Genomic DNA, 15,392 nt, shown 5'->3' on the forward strand with positions numbered 1-15,392 from the left:
AAATGTCAAAAAAATATATTTGGAATAACTTTATTTTTTAAATTTTATATTCATTATTAAAATATTATTTGCAAATTACCTCCTTCCCTTGTGGTTTGATAAACAGGCAAAGAGAATGGCCCATTTCCCGCTGAATTAAATGCACTCACAGATACAGCGTACCTGTAAAATTAGCGGTCGTTTTTTTATGTTCAGATATGGGCCTGAGTTTTTCTATTAGAAATCCAATCCAACATTAAAAGTTTTTTGGGTGTAAGTAACGCAATAAATATCCTGAAATGATATTTATTTTTACGTAGTAAGCGTACCTCGTATTCTTTAGGAGACCGCTCAAAATCGTCTCTTGTTTTCCTTTCCTTGACGTAACCTTCACTAGTTTAGTCTGCGAGTCGTTGCCACCTGGAATGCAAAATCAATATTTATATTACAAGTACTCATTACTTCATCTAGCTCAGCCCTCGTTAATTTGGCGCAGTGGGCCTGCTTTCTGAGTCCAAGACCGTGGGTTCGATTCCCACAACTGGAAAATATTTGTGTGATGAACATGTATGTTTTTCAGTGTCTGGGTGTTTATCTATATATTATAAGTATTTATGCATATTATTCATAAAAAATATTCATCAGTTATCTTAGTATCTACCAGTATTCATAAAAAATATTCATCAGTTATCTTAGTAGCTATAACACAAGCTACGCTTACTTTGCGACTAGATGGCGATATGTTTATTGTCGTAGTATATTTATTTATTATTAATTATATTTATGTACTATTAATTATATTTAAATGTAGCGATAAAAAAATAAACTAGAAAACAGAGGTTCTTCTGTTTTTTTTTAGATGTAAATAATAATACTCAACTGAATACCAAATTTTTAACTTCCGCTTGGTAAAACCCAGACCAGAGCTTTTAATGAACAGACAAAGTAAATGCGCTAGCACTTTGGCATCGCTAGAATTTGTACATGCCGATGCTTTTCGATTATTTTATATAAAAGATACGATTAGCCACCTATTAATACATCAGGAACAGATAAGTGAACATCAGGTCATAAGTGCGGCAGCAAAAAGATTCTACTACTTCTACACGCTTAGTTCTAACTACAAGGCATTTCCTTGCTCTAAAATAATGTACTTGAGTTTAAAAATAAGAACTTTACCAGCTTCTCCACTGATCCTTGGCATGGCTTTTACATGGTAACCCTGAAGTGCTCCGTTATGGGTCTCCCTTGTAGGCGGTATCCATGATACGAATAATTCACCCGGGTTGTCTGTTTGTTGAACCTGAACCCCGAGAGGGCTTGATGATGGTGCTGTTGGAAATTAAAAACATTCGGTGCACAAACATTTTCTATGTCATTGTGATTTTCATACCCCAAATGTATGTGTAATATTATAAATAGTTTGCATATAAATATATGAGGTTGGGAATATTTTCCAAATGTAAATTCTGAGAAAGATTAGTAAAATAGTTTTATTAGGAATCCACAAATGAAAGTTGAGAAGATTTGAGTTTACGTGTGCAGTGAATGAGACGGGAGTGCTCATAAAATCAACAATGGTAAATAGCCTACCTTCTTGTAAGGTAGTGAAGTGGACAGGTTGAGTGTACGGGCTGAGGTCAACTTGGTTGCCTGAAGCGATACGCACTCGATAATCCACAGCTGGTTGCAGATCACGTAGTTCTATGTTTTGACGAATGTCGCTTTCTTGCCTATATAAACAAAATAGTACAGGATTCTAGCACGGCTTAAGATTTTACTCCTGTGCAGTGCCGACATACGTTCACAAAAAGCATTGCCTACTCTAATATGTTAGATTACTCCTACGGAATAAAATATATATTATGTGTCAATCTCCACCTAAACTGGTAAAATTTCTATGTACGCCGTAGGTATTAATTTCAAAAATTAGGACAAAAAATCAAGAGTAAAAAAGTCTAAATAAATAAGTCTCTTTCCCATTTATAATTTGAATAGTTTTATCGGTATAAAAAGTACCCTGTGTTATACTAAGATCTAAACGCGTAATATAAAGATCTGTTTAGCAATTTTAACATCTAAGTAACCATCCTTAAACCATCCATATAGTATAAAATACATAACGTTTAGGTATTTATTGCTTTGTTGTGAAAAAATAACTGTGAAACTGTGTTTCTTTGTTATTTACTCGTATGTTCGTCTAAACCATTACCCGTCTTGACGTTATTTTGCATTAAGATACCTTGAGGGCCGGGCCTACGATACGGCTAGCGCGGGCAGGAGACATTTTATCTATGGGAAAGGATAATACTATATTCTATCCGACAGCTTTAGATTGTAAGTTTCTTTTCCCCGTTCCCGTACTTTGGCAGGTGGAAAAGTTAATTTTTTTGCTTGTGAATGGATATAATCGGGGGATACATTTTTTGACTCCTGCCTTTGCTAGCCGCGCAGAACATTAACAGTTCCGGAGGGATTTTATAAAAACCAAAGCGATTATCAAAATTGAAACAATAATTTTCTCTGTACATACCTAGTTATATTGATAGTTTTAGCAGTGTCCCACATAGTGTAATGGTTGGAGGAGTACTGTAAACTGTAATATTGTACGTGCGATATGATTGTGTCCCTCCAGGACAATTTCGCTGATGAACTGGTTACTGAGTCCACTTGGAGATCCATTGGAGGGGTAGGCGGTTCTGATGAAAAAAGAAAATGAAAAATAATTCTATAATAGTGGTTGTAATAGTGGTGATAGCCTAGTAATTTAACACCTCAGCTTCCCTTTCGGAGGGGCCGAGTTCTATCCCCGGCACGCACCTCTGACTATTCTGAAGTATATGTTTATATATTTTTTTTCCGAAATTAAATCACTTGCTAAACGCTCAAGGAAACATCATGTGAAAACCTGAATGCATTAAAATTCCCCAATACGCCCTCAAAGGCGTGTGAAGTTTATCAAACCGCACTTGTCCGGCGTGGTGGATTACCCGTATAATAATAATAATAATACTCGAGCGCGACAATGTCCGGCTCTATTGGTACCGGTCTATTATTACCGACAGCCGACAGGACGATCATGGCTAATAAGCCAGATATTGTGATAATGGACCGGGCGCAGTCTAGGGTGTTTTTGGTGGACATCACGATTCCATATGACGAGAACCTCGTGAGAGCTGAGACCGAGAAAAAGCGTGAATATTTTGATCTAGCTCACGAGGTTACCGCCATGTGGCACGTGGAGTCCGCTGAAATCATCCCTATAGTTATATCTGCAAATGGTTTAATCCCAGTTAGCTTAGCACACCATTTAAGGCGACTGGGGTTCCGTGGCAATTCACTGGCAGCCAAGATGCAGAAAGTGGTGTTGCAGGCTCGGCTAGGATAGTCCGGCGATTCCTAAGCCTGTCGCCCTGACCCCCGGCCGTTTGGTCTCCCCTGCCGGGGTGTTATCCTCCGCCCGGTGCAAGTATGTATTTATGTAATGTATATTTAAGTGTATTAATCTCTATGTATCTAAGTAAGTATATTAATGTTGTTTTGGCTCTTTTTATGTATTTATTTTGTACACGGGCGTGAGAGTAAATCTCGAATAATAATAATAAAAATCATTTATTCACACGATTATTAAATAGTGACAGAAATCATAGCTTAGTACTATGTTTGGTTGAATCACTAGTACCTAAACTGAGTATGAAGGTTAATGACAAGGTTGCTTGGAAGCATCCGGCTCCGCTTTCAGCTCTCACAAGATAGAAAAATGAATGTTAAAATGTAAAATATAAATTGTTGATGTTGATAAAGAGCAACTGCTTAGTTTCTTGCCGGCTTCTTCTCGGTAGAATCTGCCTTCCGAACCGGTGGTAGACCGTAGAATCACTACAAACAGACAGACTTAACGTTTCAAAAGTGCTTATATTAGGCCTACTTGAAATAAATGAAATTTGAATTTGAAGGCCCTTGCCTTGGCTAGTTGATAATTATGATGATCTAAAATGGGTCTTATTATTAACATTCAGTAGGTAATGAATCTCTGTTTTCATTTATATTAGAAAATAAAATCTTAATCTGAAGCTAGCCCCACCGTTTAGGTTCAAACTTAGCGCACTATAATTATTAACCTATATGCTTATCACATTATTCAAAACAGTGACATTATAGTAAAATATTAAAGCAATAATTCAAATGTACTCGATAGTTTTTTCATTATGCGTAAATGAAATAAACCGAATACCGATCGAATATATAATGGCATTCGCAGATTTGTAATATTATTTCAAAGAAATGCTCACCCAGAATATTTAAATGAATATTAAACGTAGCAACACCGTATGGATTGCTCGCTCTGCACTCGTATGTTCCGCCATCTCTGCCTTCCACATAATTGATGTTAATCGTGCTTTTCATACCATTAGAATTAACCGATTCTGATATGGTGATTCTGGAAAAATTAATTTAAAAATTAGTTATATTAAAACAAGCTACAGAATTTTTAAACTTAATCGATTTAATTCCTGTTAAACTACACAAATTTATGTTGGTCTGTTCAAAAGAACGCCATCTACAAATGAAGCAGTGCACTAACTGTTCCAACGTACCCAGGAAAATGTTGTTACAACCTGGTTCTGTTTCTAATGTTAATTTAGTTAAGTTTACTTTTGATAGATGTCGCTTGATAACTTCAGTAGTTTCTTGTTTTGCACACACATCAAGAATACATCTAACAGTTTTGTAATTATTTTAATTACCTCGACGATGTGAACTCCACTGGTTTTCCATTTAAGCTCCATTTGATCCGTATAGGATTGTCACCCAATGGTTGACAAATAAGTGTCATTGGTAGACCCATTTTTGTAGTCAGGTTCATTCCCACGGTCTCGAAGTGCACCGGCTCTAGAAATAACTTGGAAGTTAGTTATTCTCCATAATTAAAAGTGCTTAGGTACGAAGTTTGATTTTCCGAACTAGATATTATTTTCAGTAGAAGAACCAGGGTTACCGTCATAGATCTATAAGTCGCAAAGCTGAAGTGGCAATGGCCGGGACACATAGATCGGGGAACTAATGGACGTTGGGGTTCCAAGGTGCTGTAAACGCAGCCTCGATAACATCGCAGGAAGCGGCATAAGACAAGAGTATTTGAAACTCCCTACAAAAGCCTATGTCCAGCAGTAGACGTCCATTGTCCATCGTCTGTATATTATAAGTATTTATGTGTATAATATTCATAAAAAAATATACATCAGTAATCTTAGTACCCATAACACAAGCTACGCTTACTTTGGGGCTAGATGGCGATGTGACATAGTATATTTATTTATTTATTTATTGGTTGACATGATAATGATGATCATGAAAAGCTGAAGTAGGTAAGTTTCGTACGCACTCAAATTATCAAAGCTTGATAGTTCGAGTCTTTAGGAAAACTAATTGGCTCCATTTACCCATGTATGTAGGCAAAAATGTTAAGGAAATGCACATTGCGCTAATTGACGTCAATTTTATCACGATACTTTACACACCTTCAACTAAATTTCACAAATATCGAAATTAATTAAATAATAAAAACTTAATATCTGGCTACATTAATTTAGTTAAAAGTAAAATACTACGATTAAGTTAATACTCAGCTGTGATATAGGGTATGATTTTATTACTTTTTAACTTACTATTGACACTTATCCACAAATTCTTGTGTAATGGTTCACCAACCCCATTGTCTACGTGACATGCGTATTCTCCTTCGTCTGCTAGAGAAACCACCTCTAACGATAACGAGCCATTAGGATAGCTGGACACTCCACCCCCAGCTAAATCAAGAATTGGTCGCCAAATTCCTAATGCAGCTGGAAGAAAATATTTTACCTCAGTTTAAATTCAATAATTGATTTGTTTATGTTTTTACAGTAAATAGCATCATAAAAGAATTTAATTTTCTGAAAATGAGTGTTCATTATGTAATCGAAAATTGAATACCAATTCTTATAACCTCATTGATGTGTGTAATTATAGGCACATAAAGCTTATCACCTAAGCCTCAGGTTAGTCATGGACCCTTTGTAAGACGTGGTTTTTGCATGCCCTTTGATGTGCCCTGCGTATAGGTGCTAGTTTTTGATTTACCATCTGGTGTGCCATCAGCTTGTTTAGTAAATTATTACTATAAAAAAAACATTCAAACATACAGCTCAGGTAAAGTGAACAATCTGCTTTAGTTGTAGATACATACCATCTCTCTTCATCCAATGTATTTGTGGCGTGGGATAACCATTTGCATTACAATCTACAATACCACGTTGGCCAAGAAGAAGAGATGTATTTGTCGGTTCTTCAACCCACTTTGGTGCAACTGTGGACAAAATAAAGTTATGTAATGATTAATAAATATGACTTCTTATAATTTTTAAAAATAAAGAAAATACTGGAGCTTCATCTGACGTAAATTGTATGTATTAACTTTTTTTTTTTTTTATTAACGATTAACGATTAACGATAGGCCAGCGTTTGACGATAATCATGCCCGTTAGAAAGCAATGATGAGGTCTAGGTTGGAGCACGCTTGCCTAGAAAAAGCCTATTCACTCTAGCTTTGAAGGTACTCAAATTATACGTGGCAGGAAACACAGTTGCCGGGAGGGCGTTCCACATCTTAGCGGCACGTATTAGAAACGTGGATAAAAACCGTTTCGAGCGTGTTGATGGAATATCAACCGCTCACGGTGTCTCGCTGATCTGTGGTAGAACGGGGAAGGAGGAACAAGACTAAAGTTATTATTGAAGAAAGCTTATTGCTTATTGTATTATCAAATGTTTATTGTAAGGACTAAGGTCTGGCAAAGTATAAGATAAAATTAATTAATTATCAGACGTACATATTCAAGTTTATGGAAAGTGAAAATTTCATATACAAAAATAATAATAAATAGATTCAAATCGTGACTCATATTTTATAAAATTTTGGAAATTAATGTTGATGAGCTCGTTAAATGATTTGTTTGTTGGTCTGTGCATATTATTAAAATGAGTACTACTTACCATTTATATATAAGTCAGTGGTCTGATTGACTTTACCGACATGATTAGTAGCTATACATGTGTATCTACCGCAATGCTCTAGCGATACTCTTTTAATGATTAAAACGCTGAATAGTTCTGAGCTTCTTTCAGTTATCTGAAATTTAAGTGAAATAACAATGAACGTTGCTGTGCAATAATAATATGAAAAATAATAGACCAAAATAAAGGTACTCTTCTTCTTCTAGTATACCTTATTCTTATTCATTCATATCGTATTACCAAAAGTTAAAAGAATAAAATAATAACTTATGATTCAAATTTAAAGTTAAAAAGAGTAACTGTTAGATAAAGATATATAAAATATAATGATACCTTGTTAAGTTACATTTTTTTTAAATAATTTCAAACTAAGATTGAATCACAGTAGAATTAATCCTATACAAATAAATAACGCAAAAACGATTTGAGCTAAAAATTTCTTACCTTTAAGCTAGCTGGAATTTTCATACCATCTTTAAGCCAAGAAAAAAAAATCGGTGGATCTCCACTGATTATATTGCAAGTAATTTGAACAATCTGTCCTTCTTTTAAACCGGATCCAACGCGCAGTTCATCCAGCTCAGGGGCTTCTACAACTTGTATTTCAAATGATCTAGAAATAGCGAAAATAACTATTTAACAAAATATGATACAGTAGTTCGTATTCAATTATTTAATAACATGTGAATTGTAGTCGTTCAGAATTTGACGTTACGACCACTTCGTTCGAGTCAGAGTCTCTATATCGTTGGGTCGATCGAATGAGGTTCCGTATTACATTACGTACGTGTTTAGCAATAAATGTCTGGACTTGATTTTTAGATAGATTTGCTGTAGACACACTGTGGCACTGCGAACTTGACTCTTTCTTTTTTACCATGTTGCCATTTTTATGTAAACTACAGTGCTGACTTTGATGCGGTATTATGTTTACGCATGAATCACGTAAGAGTCGTAAGAGAAAATAATTTCTCTGGAGGATTATAATCTTTTTGATAAATTAAGTCTGTCTTTATATGCTATCAAATTCTAAAGTTTTTTCTGCCCCATTATAGTAATTATTGCCTGACTGGACATGATCGAATAACAAACTACTCTAACATGGTTAGAACATATATAGAACAATTTACCTTCTAGCCATTTCTCCCGACGGACTAAATACGATACAAGTATACATTTCGCCATTTTCTTCTTTCAATACTCTTTCTATATTGAGGACACCGTCTTCACTACTTTCTAAGACTTGTCGTTTTCTACGTCTCTTTCTCGTGTTTTTACGGTTTTTACTATTTATATTTGTTCGTTTATACCTCGTGTGTTGCGGCAACATTGATGTTATGATCTTTTTTCCTTTGTGTTCCCATTCTAATTTGCTGAAATTTTTTAAGACCATTCATAAATATCTGTGTATAAACACAGAATTACAACACAGATACAGAAAAATAGCAACATAACGGTGGTACGTTGTAATATAAATATAAACAGGTTTACCTTATAGGAAATCCATAGTAAGGGCATCTCAGTTTCAATGAATCACCGCTTTGAACTTTGATCGGTGGCAAAGTTCTTATGTAAGGTGGACCTGTAAAGTTAAATCACAAAATAAAGCTCATAAATTACATTTAGTTGTTATCTAAAACAGTTTAATCTGATTAACAAAAATACTTTAAATAAATTTTCATACCATTTTTAGGCCAAGAAAGAAAATGGGTATGCATATCTTTAACCTAATTTGCATACATATATTTTGGTGCAGGTATTGCTTGCAAAAGATTCCATCATGTATGTGTTTATATAAATTCACGTAAATATATACCAGAACTAACTTTGACTTTGACTTTATAAAACAAGTTTGAGCAAGATTACATATTATTTAATATCAATTGTTATGATGATTCTTTGGTGATCAAACGGAGAAATATAAGGGCGGCGAATAGGAGAAATAGGCGGGAGATGCTACGCGGTAGGTCTATTGTTGAGAATAGCGGACGATAGTTCGCATGGAAAACCTGTCAGGACGAATTCGCGGGGAATTGCTAGTTCAAAAAATTTACCAGCCTATACTTGGTGAAACATAATATACGCTTTAAACCAACCAACTTCTATGTAAATATAAATCAATGTTCCTAGCAAATGAAACTTATTCGGTTTCTGAAAATCAATTAAAGTTTTTTATGAACACATATAATACGGAAGCTTTCCAAGTTATTAGTCAATTAATAAAGTTAAGAAAACCATTTTCTGAGCACGAAGTAATGACAATTTTGTCAAAGACATTGCTTGGCTTCAGGAAGCTGATTCGTTTACCTAAGCAAGACTTTATTACCGAAATGTATTATGGAAATTAATAACATAAATTAACCGTGTTATTTATAATGATACCTATAAATTATTTAACTGCACCTATGTGATATGTTAACTTGTTTTTTTTTCCACTACTAGCCCATAGCCCTTCTGTACCAATCTCACCGTGTGGTAAGTGATGATACAGTCTAAGATAGAAGCGGGCTAACAATGGCATGGCGAAATTTTGCCAACAGCCGGTCTGAATTGCTATTACTTTCTTTTTTTTAATTTCACTACAAGTTAGACTGCATCTCTGGTTTTAAGTGATGATGCAGTTTAATGGTAGCGGGCTAACCTTTAAGGGAGCAGTTTTATTGAACCCATATCCCTAATCGGTCTCAATGCGCTAAATCGCTTAGCGACACGTCTTTGTCGGTAGGGTAGCCACGACTGAAGTTTCCCAACAAAGCCAACCAGACGCAATTAAGATTTTATAAATCCAAAATCGCCCCTGCCGGGAATCGAACTTGGGATCTTCAATTTAAAACCGCTGCGCTCACAGCTGCGCCAGAGAGATTGGCAAGTACCTAAGAGTATTGTTTGAACTTGATTTAAGTTCATATGTGTGGTGACGGTAGATCTGCATACAATTATGATAACTCCTCATCTTCCCGCGAATATCTTACGAGCATTATCGAGCTATTGAGCGAATATAACAGAGTAACTTACTCTGTTTGTGTTTTTTATTATGTTATATTTATCCATACATTATCATATAAATGAGAAAGTGTCTGTTTCTTTCTGACCTATGACCGTTTTGAATGTACCGTTCATCATGAAGCAAAGTTGCCGAAGACTGTAATATGTTGCAGATGGGTGACTGATTTTGAAAGTTTGATGCTTTTTCATGATATTATTAACACCGATAGTAATCTTTAAAAGCTAAATATCGTTACCTTTACGTGACTATCCACACATTGGACTAAAAATTGTAGTTGGTTTTTGATATATTCCCTTCGTCTATGAGAGGAGGTTTTTTCCAGCAGTTTAATATTAGCTAGGTTGATTTAAAATTCTACTGCCTGTGATTATTTAGATTTTGTCTTACTATCGGCCTCATAGGAAGGCTAGAGTCACTCAGCGTACGATGGAGAGTGCTACAAGTATCTCTACGTGATCAAATCAGAAATGAGAAGATCCGTAAAAGAGTCAGAGTTACCTCAGCGAGTCGCGAAGCTGAAGTCACAATGGGCAGGTCACAGACCCCGAACCGTTGAACCAACGTGGCGAACATACGACATCAAGCGTGTCCCTTTGTAGCCATCAAGCGGCCCAGGACCGTGGATTTTGGAACTCCCTACAAAATACCTATGTCCAGCAGTGGACGTCAATCGGTTGAATTGATGATGATGATGACATTCAACTTACCATAGACATCTATCCTAGCAGCATGTTTTGTATTTGACTCCCCTTCATACGCCACGCAAGCATAAAGCCCGCCATCTTCAACCCTAGATCTGGATATGTTTAATTGTGATATCACTCCAATTCCCGACGGCGACATTACCTGGCCAAGGATATACCTGGAACGGGATTCATTCTTTAATACTCTCTCTTCTTTTGTCTTAAAAAACAACGATTTTTATAATTATGGAAGGGAAGATGCACTATTCTAAATCTGAAACTTGTATTTATGTTAATGACTAAAAAATAATGGTCAAAGAGCGATGTTAATCTAGCGGGTAAGATTTTTGTTTTCCTGTCGGAGATACCTAGTTCTCTTGCTGTAATGTTTTGGAGTTATTTTAATTATCACCTGCTTAAATAACCTAAGGAAACCTACATGTCTGAGAGTTCTCAATATTGTCCTGATAAAGGCGTGAAAAACATTAATTTTTGGCCAGTGTGGTGGACCACGGCCATAATCCTTGTTATTCTGAGAGGAGACTTATACAAGGCTAATTAGAATTGCTGCTGTAAATCCATATAAATTAATAATTACTCAACACATACACATTATTATGTACCCCAAAAGGTATTAACGTGGGTAAATATTAATTTCTTGTAATTGACTGCTTCGTTTGCTTAGCGTTTAGCCCGCTCGGGTCGGGTCGGGTCGGACCGAGAATTATTAGGTGGTGGGTTTTTTGTTCTAATACTACCAGTACCATATTGGAGTCAAAAAATTTGTACGCCCCACCCGAGTGCATCAAAGAGCACGTAAAACTTTCTATTCCAGCTATTAGCACTTTCGTGAAGCCCCATAAGCCGCATTTAAGCTGATTTGAGTGTGGACCCCCAAAATCCCTTTCTCTTATGATAAAGGAGGGCCTGGATCATGGGCTGAGAATGGTGATAAAGATGAGATATCGATGAAATTCTGAGACAAGTCTAAGGAAAATAATACCTAGAGTCAGTATTCGATGTGATGACTACGCCGTCTCTTTCCCAAATGAACCGTGGTGGCCGATCCGATGTAGCTGTACATTGTAGACTTATCTGAAAATTTACAAACATTAAATTATAATATATAAATATGTTAGTTTTAGATTTTTACGTAATAAATAATATGGATTTATTCATGCGTTATAATCATAACAAGTAATAAAGATTATATTAGTTTTCTCAACTATCATTTTCTCCCCACTTTCAAAGTGGTTGTGTGATAGAAGAGAGGGGAAGAGAGGGAGAGAGAGAGAGAGAGGGAGAAAGAGAGGGGGAGATTCATTACTTCATTATCTTCATAATGAATGCATGATATTATTACCTACTCTACAAACTGTAACCTAAAAACATCATACATTTCAGATAAACCTACTTATCATAGATTTGAACATACCATTGTGCGCTTGGTAATTAATGTCTAGGTATTTCGTTATATCAGAATAATATTCATATGATAATAATTTCATGTATTACTCGTTTATCAAATGTATACTATTTACACTTTCGCGGTATTCGTAATTGAATTTGATTTTCAATTGTACTAACAATTGGCGTAGAGGCCGAATAATTAATTAGGGAATACTATTATATACTGTAATGGCAAATATAAAATTTATTACGGTAACTTTGATTAATTTTGAATAACATATGCAATGAAGCGGTGATAGCCCAGTAGTTTGGACTTGGGGGGACGAGTTGGAATCCCAGCACGCACCTCATACTTTTCTAAGTTATGTACGTTTTAAGCAATTATAACATTACTTGCTTTGATGGTCAAAGAAAACATCGTGAGGAAACCTGCATGCCTGAGAGTTCTCCATAATGTTTTCAAAGGCGTGTGCAGTCCACCAAACCGCACTGGGCCAGCGTGGTTGATGGCAGTCTTAACCCCATCTCATAGAAGGGGTAAGACTGCCGTCAAAGCTAGAGGAGACCCATGTCCTATAGTGGGCTGGTGATTAGTTGTTGATGATGATGATGAATATATGTAATACTGCTCTAAAGCTGTAAATACAATAAATATAAATAAATATACTATTAATGTACTACGACAATACACACATCGCCATCTAGTCCCAAAGTAAGCGTAGCTTTTGTTATGAGTACTAAGATGACTGATGAATATTTTTAAGAACAATATACATAAATACTTATTATATACACAATGAGAGATGGTGATAACAAAAATAACACTTGACTAAGTTTTTTGTTGGCTTGTTCTTAGAACAAGGCGCGTTTGGATGCCCCGTATAGCTTTAGACCATGTGAGATGGTAATATAACACCTAACTAAGTTTAAAAATAACACCTAACTAAGTTTTTTGTTGGCTTTTTCTTAAAACATAGCGTGTGGAACCATCGTATAGGTTAAGTTTTAAGTTAACAACGATGTCTCACTACCATGTACAAATTTTGTATGGAACGTACGCATCAAAAGTGCCGTCTATGAGCATTAAATAAAGAATTATTTTACTTTGACTTTGTACCTACGTTGGTAATTAAGTTTTTGACTTCTGTTCATTTCACTCAGGTGGAGCCGACCTTAGGTAAACAATAAACAAACATACACACCTTCATATTTATAATATTGGTATAGATTTACCGATCGACGAGACCTTTGAAGTAATTATATAGAAAACTTGGTACTTACATCTTCACCCGGCGATACGACTTTGTCATTGAAATGCTGAGTAATCATAACATTTCCTGAGCTGAGGTCTCTCTTGAATCTTGCTCCTATAATATAAAAAAAGCAATTCAAATTCCAAAGGATTTATTTCTTATATGATTACTCTATAAGCACTTTTGAATCATCAAGTGTTTTTTTTAGTGACTCTATAGTTCAAAGGGTAGGTTTTACAGAGAATTTTGTCTCTTGCACAAAAAGCTCTACTCTCACTAAAATGCTGATATTAGAACCAGCTTGTAAGGGGAGCTAATGTGATACGCTGAACCGTTACAATAGAAAATCTTCCTCAGAGCACAGAAAACCAGATTTCCTGTTGTTACAGTTGAGCTTAAGTTATTGCGCCTCATTTGTTAAAACTTCGATAGCGTGATGTACGATCTTGTGGCGCCATCTAGTTAGGTCACATGGAGATCGCAACAGAGCTGTCTCGAAGCAACCATGTCGTTAAGAAAATCATTAATGGAATATCTGAAATACTATAGTGTAGACAGTTTATTATTTATCCCAGGGAACCTGTTTATCATATGATTATACTTTAATTTCGGTTAAAAGTATTTGTTGGAAGCCACTGGAAATAAACTCAGTTTACAGTTAACTCAGTTAACTAAGTTAGTCAGTCAGGACGTCAATCGGTGGTATGGCGATGATAATATACGTTTATACTAAGTACACTGTGTATTATTATTTTTTTCTAAGTTTAAAGCAAGTTAAGCAAATGTAACACTAACCAAATGACACAGTCTGAAAAGGCAGCTCCGTATCATATTTTCTTCTCGTCTTCTTGTCATCGTTCGACCTGCAATTGTAATATTTCAGTTTTTATTTACCTTCAAAGAAACCTTAAATTATTTAAAACAACAAACATTTTATATAGTTGCTTACTTCTAAAATTAAATCAGATGGAATAAACATTACACAAAGGGCCTTGGTTTAAGCGAAAAAGTTTTATTAGACTTATAAGTTATCCCTGGTAGTGACTCTTTCACCAGTCTGTATTAATATTACTAAAAAGAAGAAACTCATAAGATAAAATAAAACTCTTTTAAAAACTTTATACAGTTGTAAGATTTTATTCGGTTGTTTATATATTATGTACTCGTATATATCTTGTAACGAGATAAATGAAGTAATATTCTTATTGTTTTGTACCTTTATGTTAATTTGGCTGTAAGTAAACTACTTCTGTAAGTATATGACCCGGACTATGTTCTCTACAATAGCGGTTATATATTCCTAGGCAAAAGGATAACTTTTCTGAATTCGTAAGCGGATGAAGTCACAGTCACACAAATAACCAGTTACGAGGCGGTAGGCAAAAAACTCAACAGCGGCTCTTGAATTCGAAATGGTACTTAATTTAAGATCTTCTTTATTATATCTTGTGTGGAGATGAAAATGGCGTAAAATGAAAACGGTCTGATTTACACATTTGTTTTAAAGATACTTAACATGCTCACCTTACCCTATATTTTTAAACGTAAATTCTGTCAGTTTCTACAACTATTTCAGTCTTTTAAACTTAACTCAAAAAAGTAAATTATAACCACACAACTATGGCCAGAGAGGTGTGTTTATCTTTTTGGAGTTGCTATTCCGGTTGCTAAACCATGAGCCTATTTGAATGGAAACATAGGTGATGCTATGGTTGTCATTTTTAATACAACTTTGTACCGTAAATCCTTCCCAATGTTATAAACGCGTAAGTATATTTGTTTTTTTATTTGTCCTTCTGCACACTCTAACTAAGCATCTTCATTTTTGGCATATAGTTAGTTGAAAGGACGGAGAGTAACATGGGTACTTTTTTATCTCAGGAAAACAAACAGTTTCCACGAAATAAAAAAAAAAGACCAAAATAAACGCAGGCTAACGCTTGAACTCTAGCTTTCCATATAAGTATTGAACTCTGGATAAATTTGTGTAACAATGGTTTGATT

General features: G+C 35.2%; 1 protein-coding gene across 1 annotated transcript in view; it reads right to left on the reverse strand.

Annotated features, from left to right (window-relative positions):
• The window catches only part of LOC120623806 (Down syndrome cell adhesion molecule-like protein Dscam2), a 46,976-nt gene that overhangs the window by 10,127 nt on the left and 21,457 nt on the right, over positions 1-15,392 (reverse strand). Inside the window, exons 4-20 of the mRNA XM_039890060.1 lie at positions 14,184-14,251; positions 13,417-13,502; positions 11,729-11,820; positions 10,750-10,904; positions 8,527-8,617; positions 8,166-8,408; positions 7,480-7,648; positions 7,015-7,150; positions 6,209-6,328; positions 5,649-5,825; positions 4,728-4,872; positions 4,272-4,420; positions 2,513-2,678; positions 1,573-1,712; positions 1,159-1,311; positions 309-399; positions 80-162 (exon numbers count right to left, since the gene is read on the reverse strand). Coding sequence (XP_039745994.1) covers positions 80-162; positions 309-399; positions 1,159-1,311; positions 1,573-1,712; positions 2,513-2,678; positions 4,272-4,420; positions 4,728-4,872; positions 5,649-5,825; positions 6,209-6,328; positions 7,015-7,150; positions 7,480-7,648; positions 8,166-8,408; positions 8,527-8,617; positions 10,750-10,904; positions 11,729-11,820; positions 13,417-13,502; positions 14,184-14,251 — 2,264 coding nt within the window. The remainder of the gene's footprint in view (positions 1-79; positions 163-308; positions 400-1,158; positions 1,312-1,572; positions 1,713-2,512; positions 2,679-4,271; positions 4,421-4,727; positions 4,873-5,648; positions 5,826-6,208; positions 6,329-7,014; positions 7,151-7,479; positions 7,649-8,165; positions 8,409-8,526; positions 8,618-10,749; positions 10,905-11,728; positions 11,821-13,416; positions 13,503-14,183; positions 14,252-15,392) is intronic.

Source organism: Pararge aegeria, chromosome 1 (assembly GCF_905163445.1).
Source record: "Pararge aegeria chromosome 1, ilParAegt1.1, whole genome shotgun sequence".
Classification (NCBI taxonomy): domain Eukaryota; kingdom Metazoa; phylum Arthropoda; class Insecta; order Lepidoptera; family Nymphalidae; genus Pararge; species Pararge aegeria.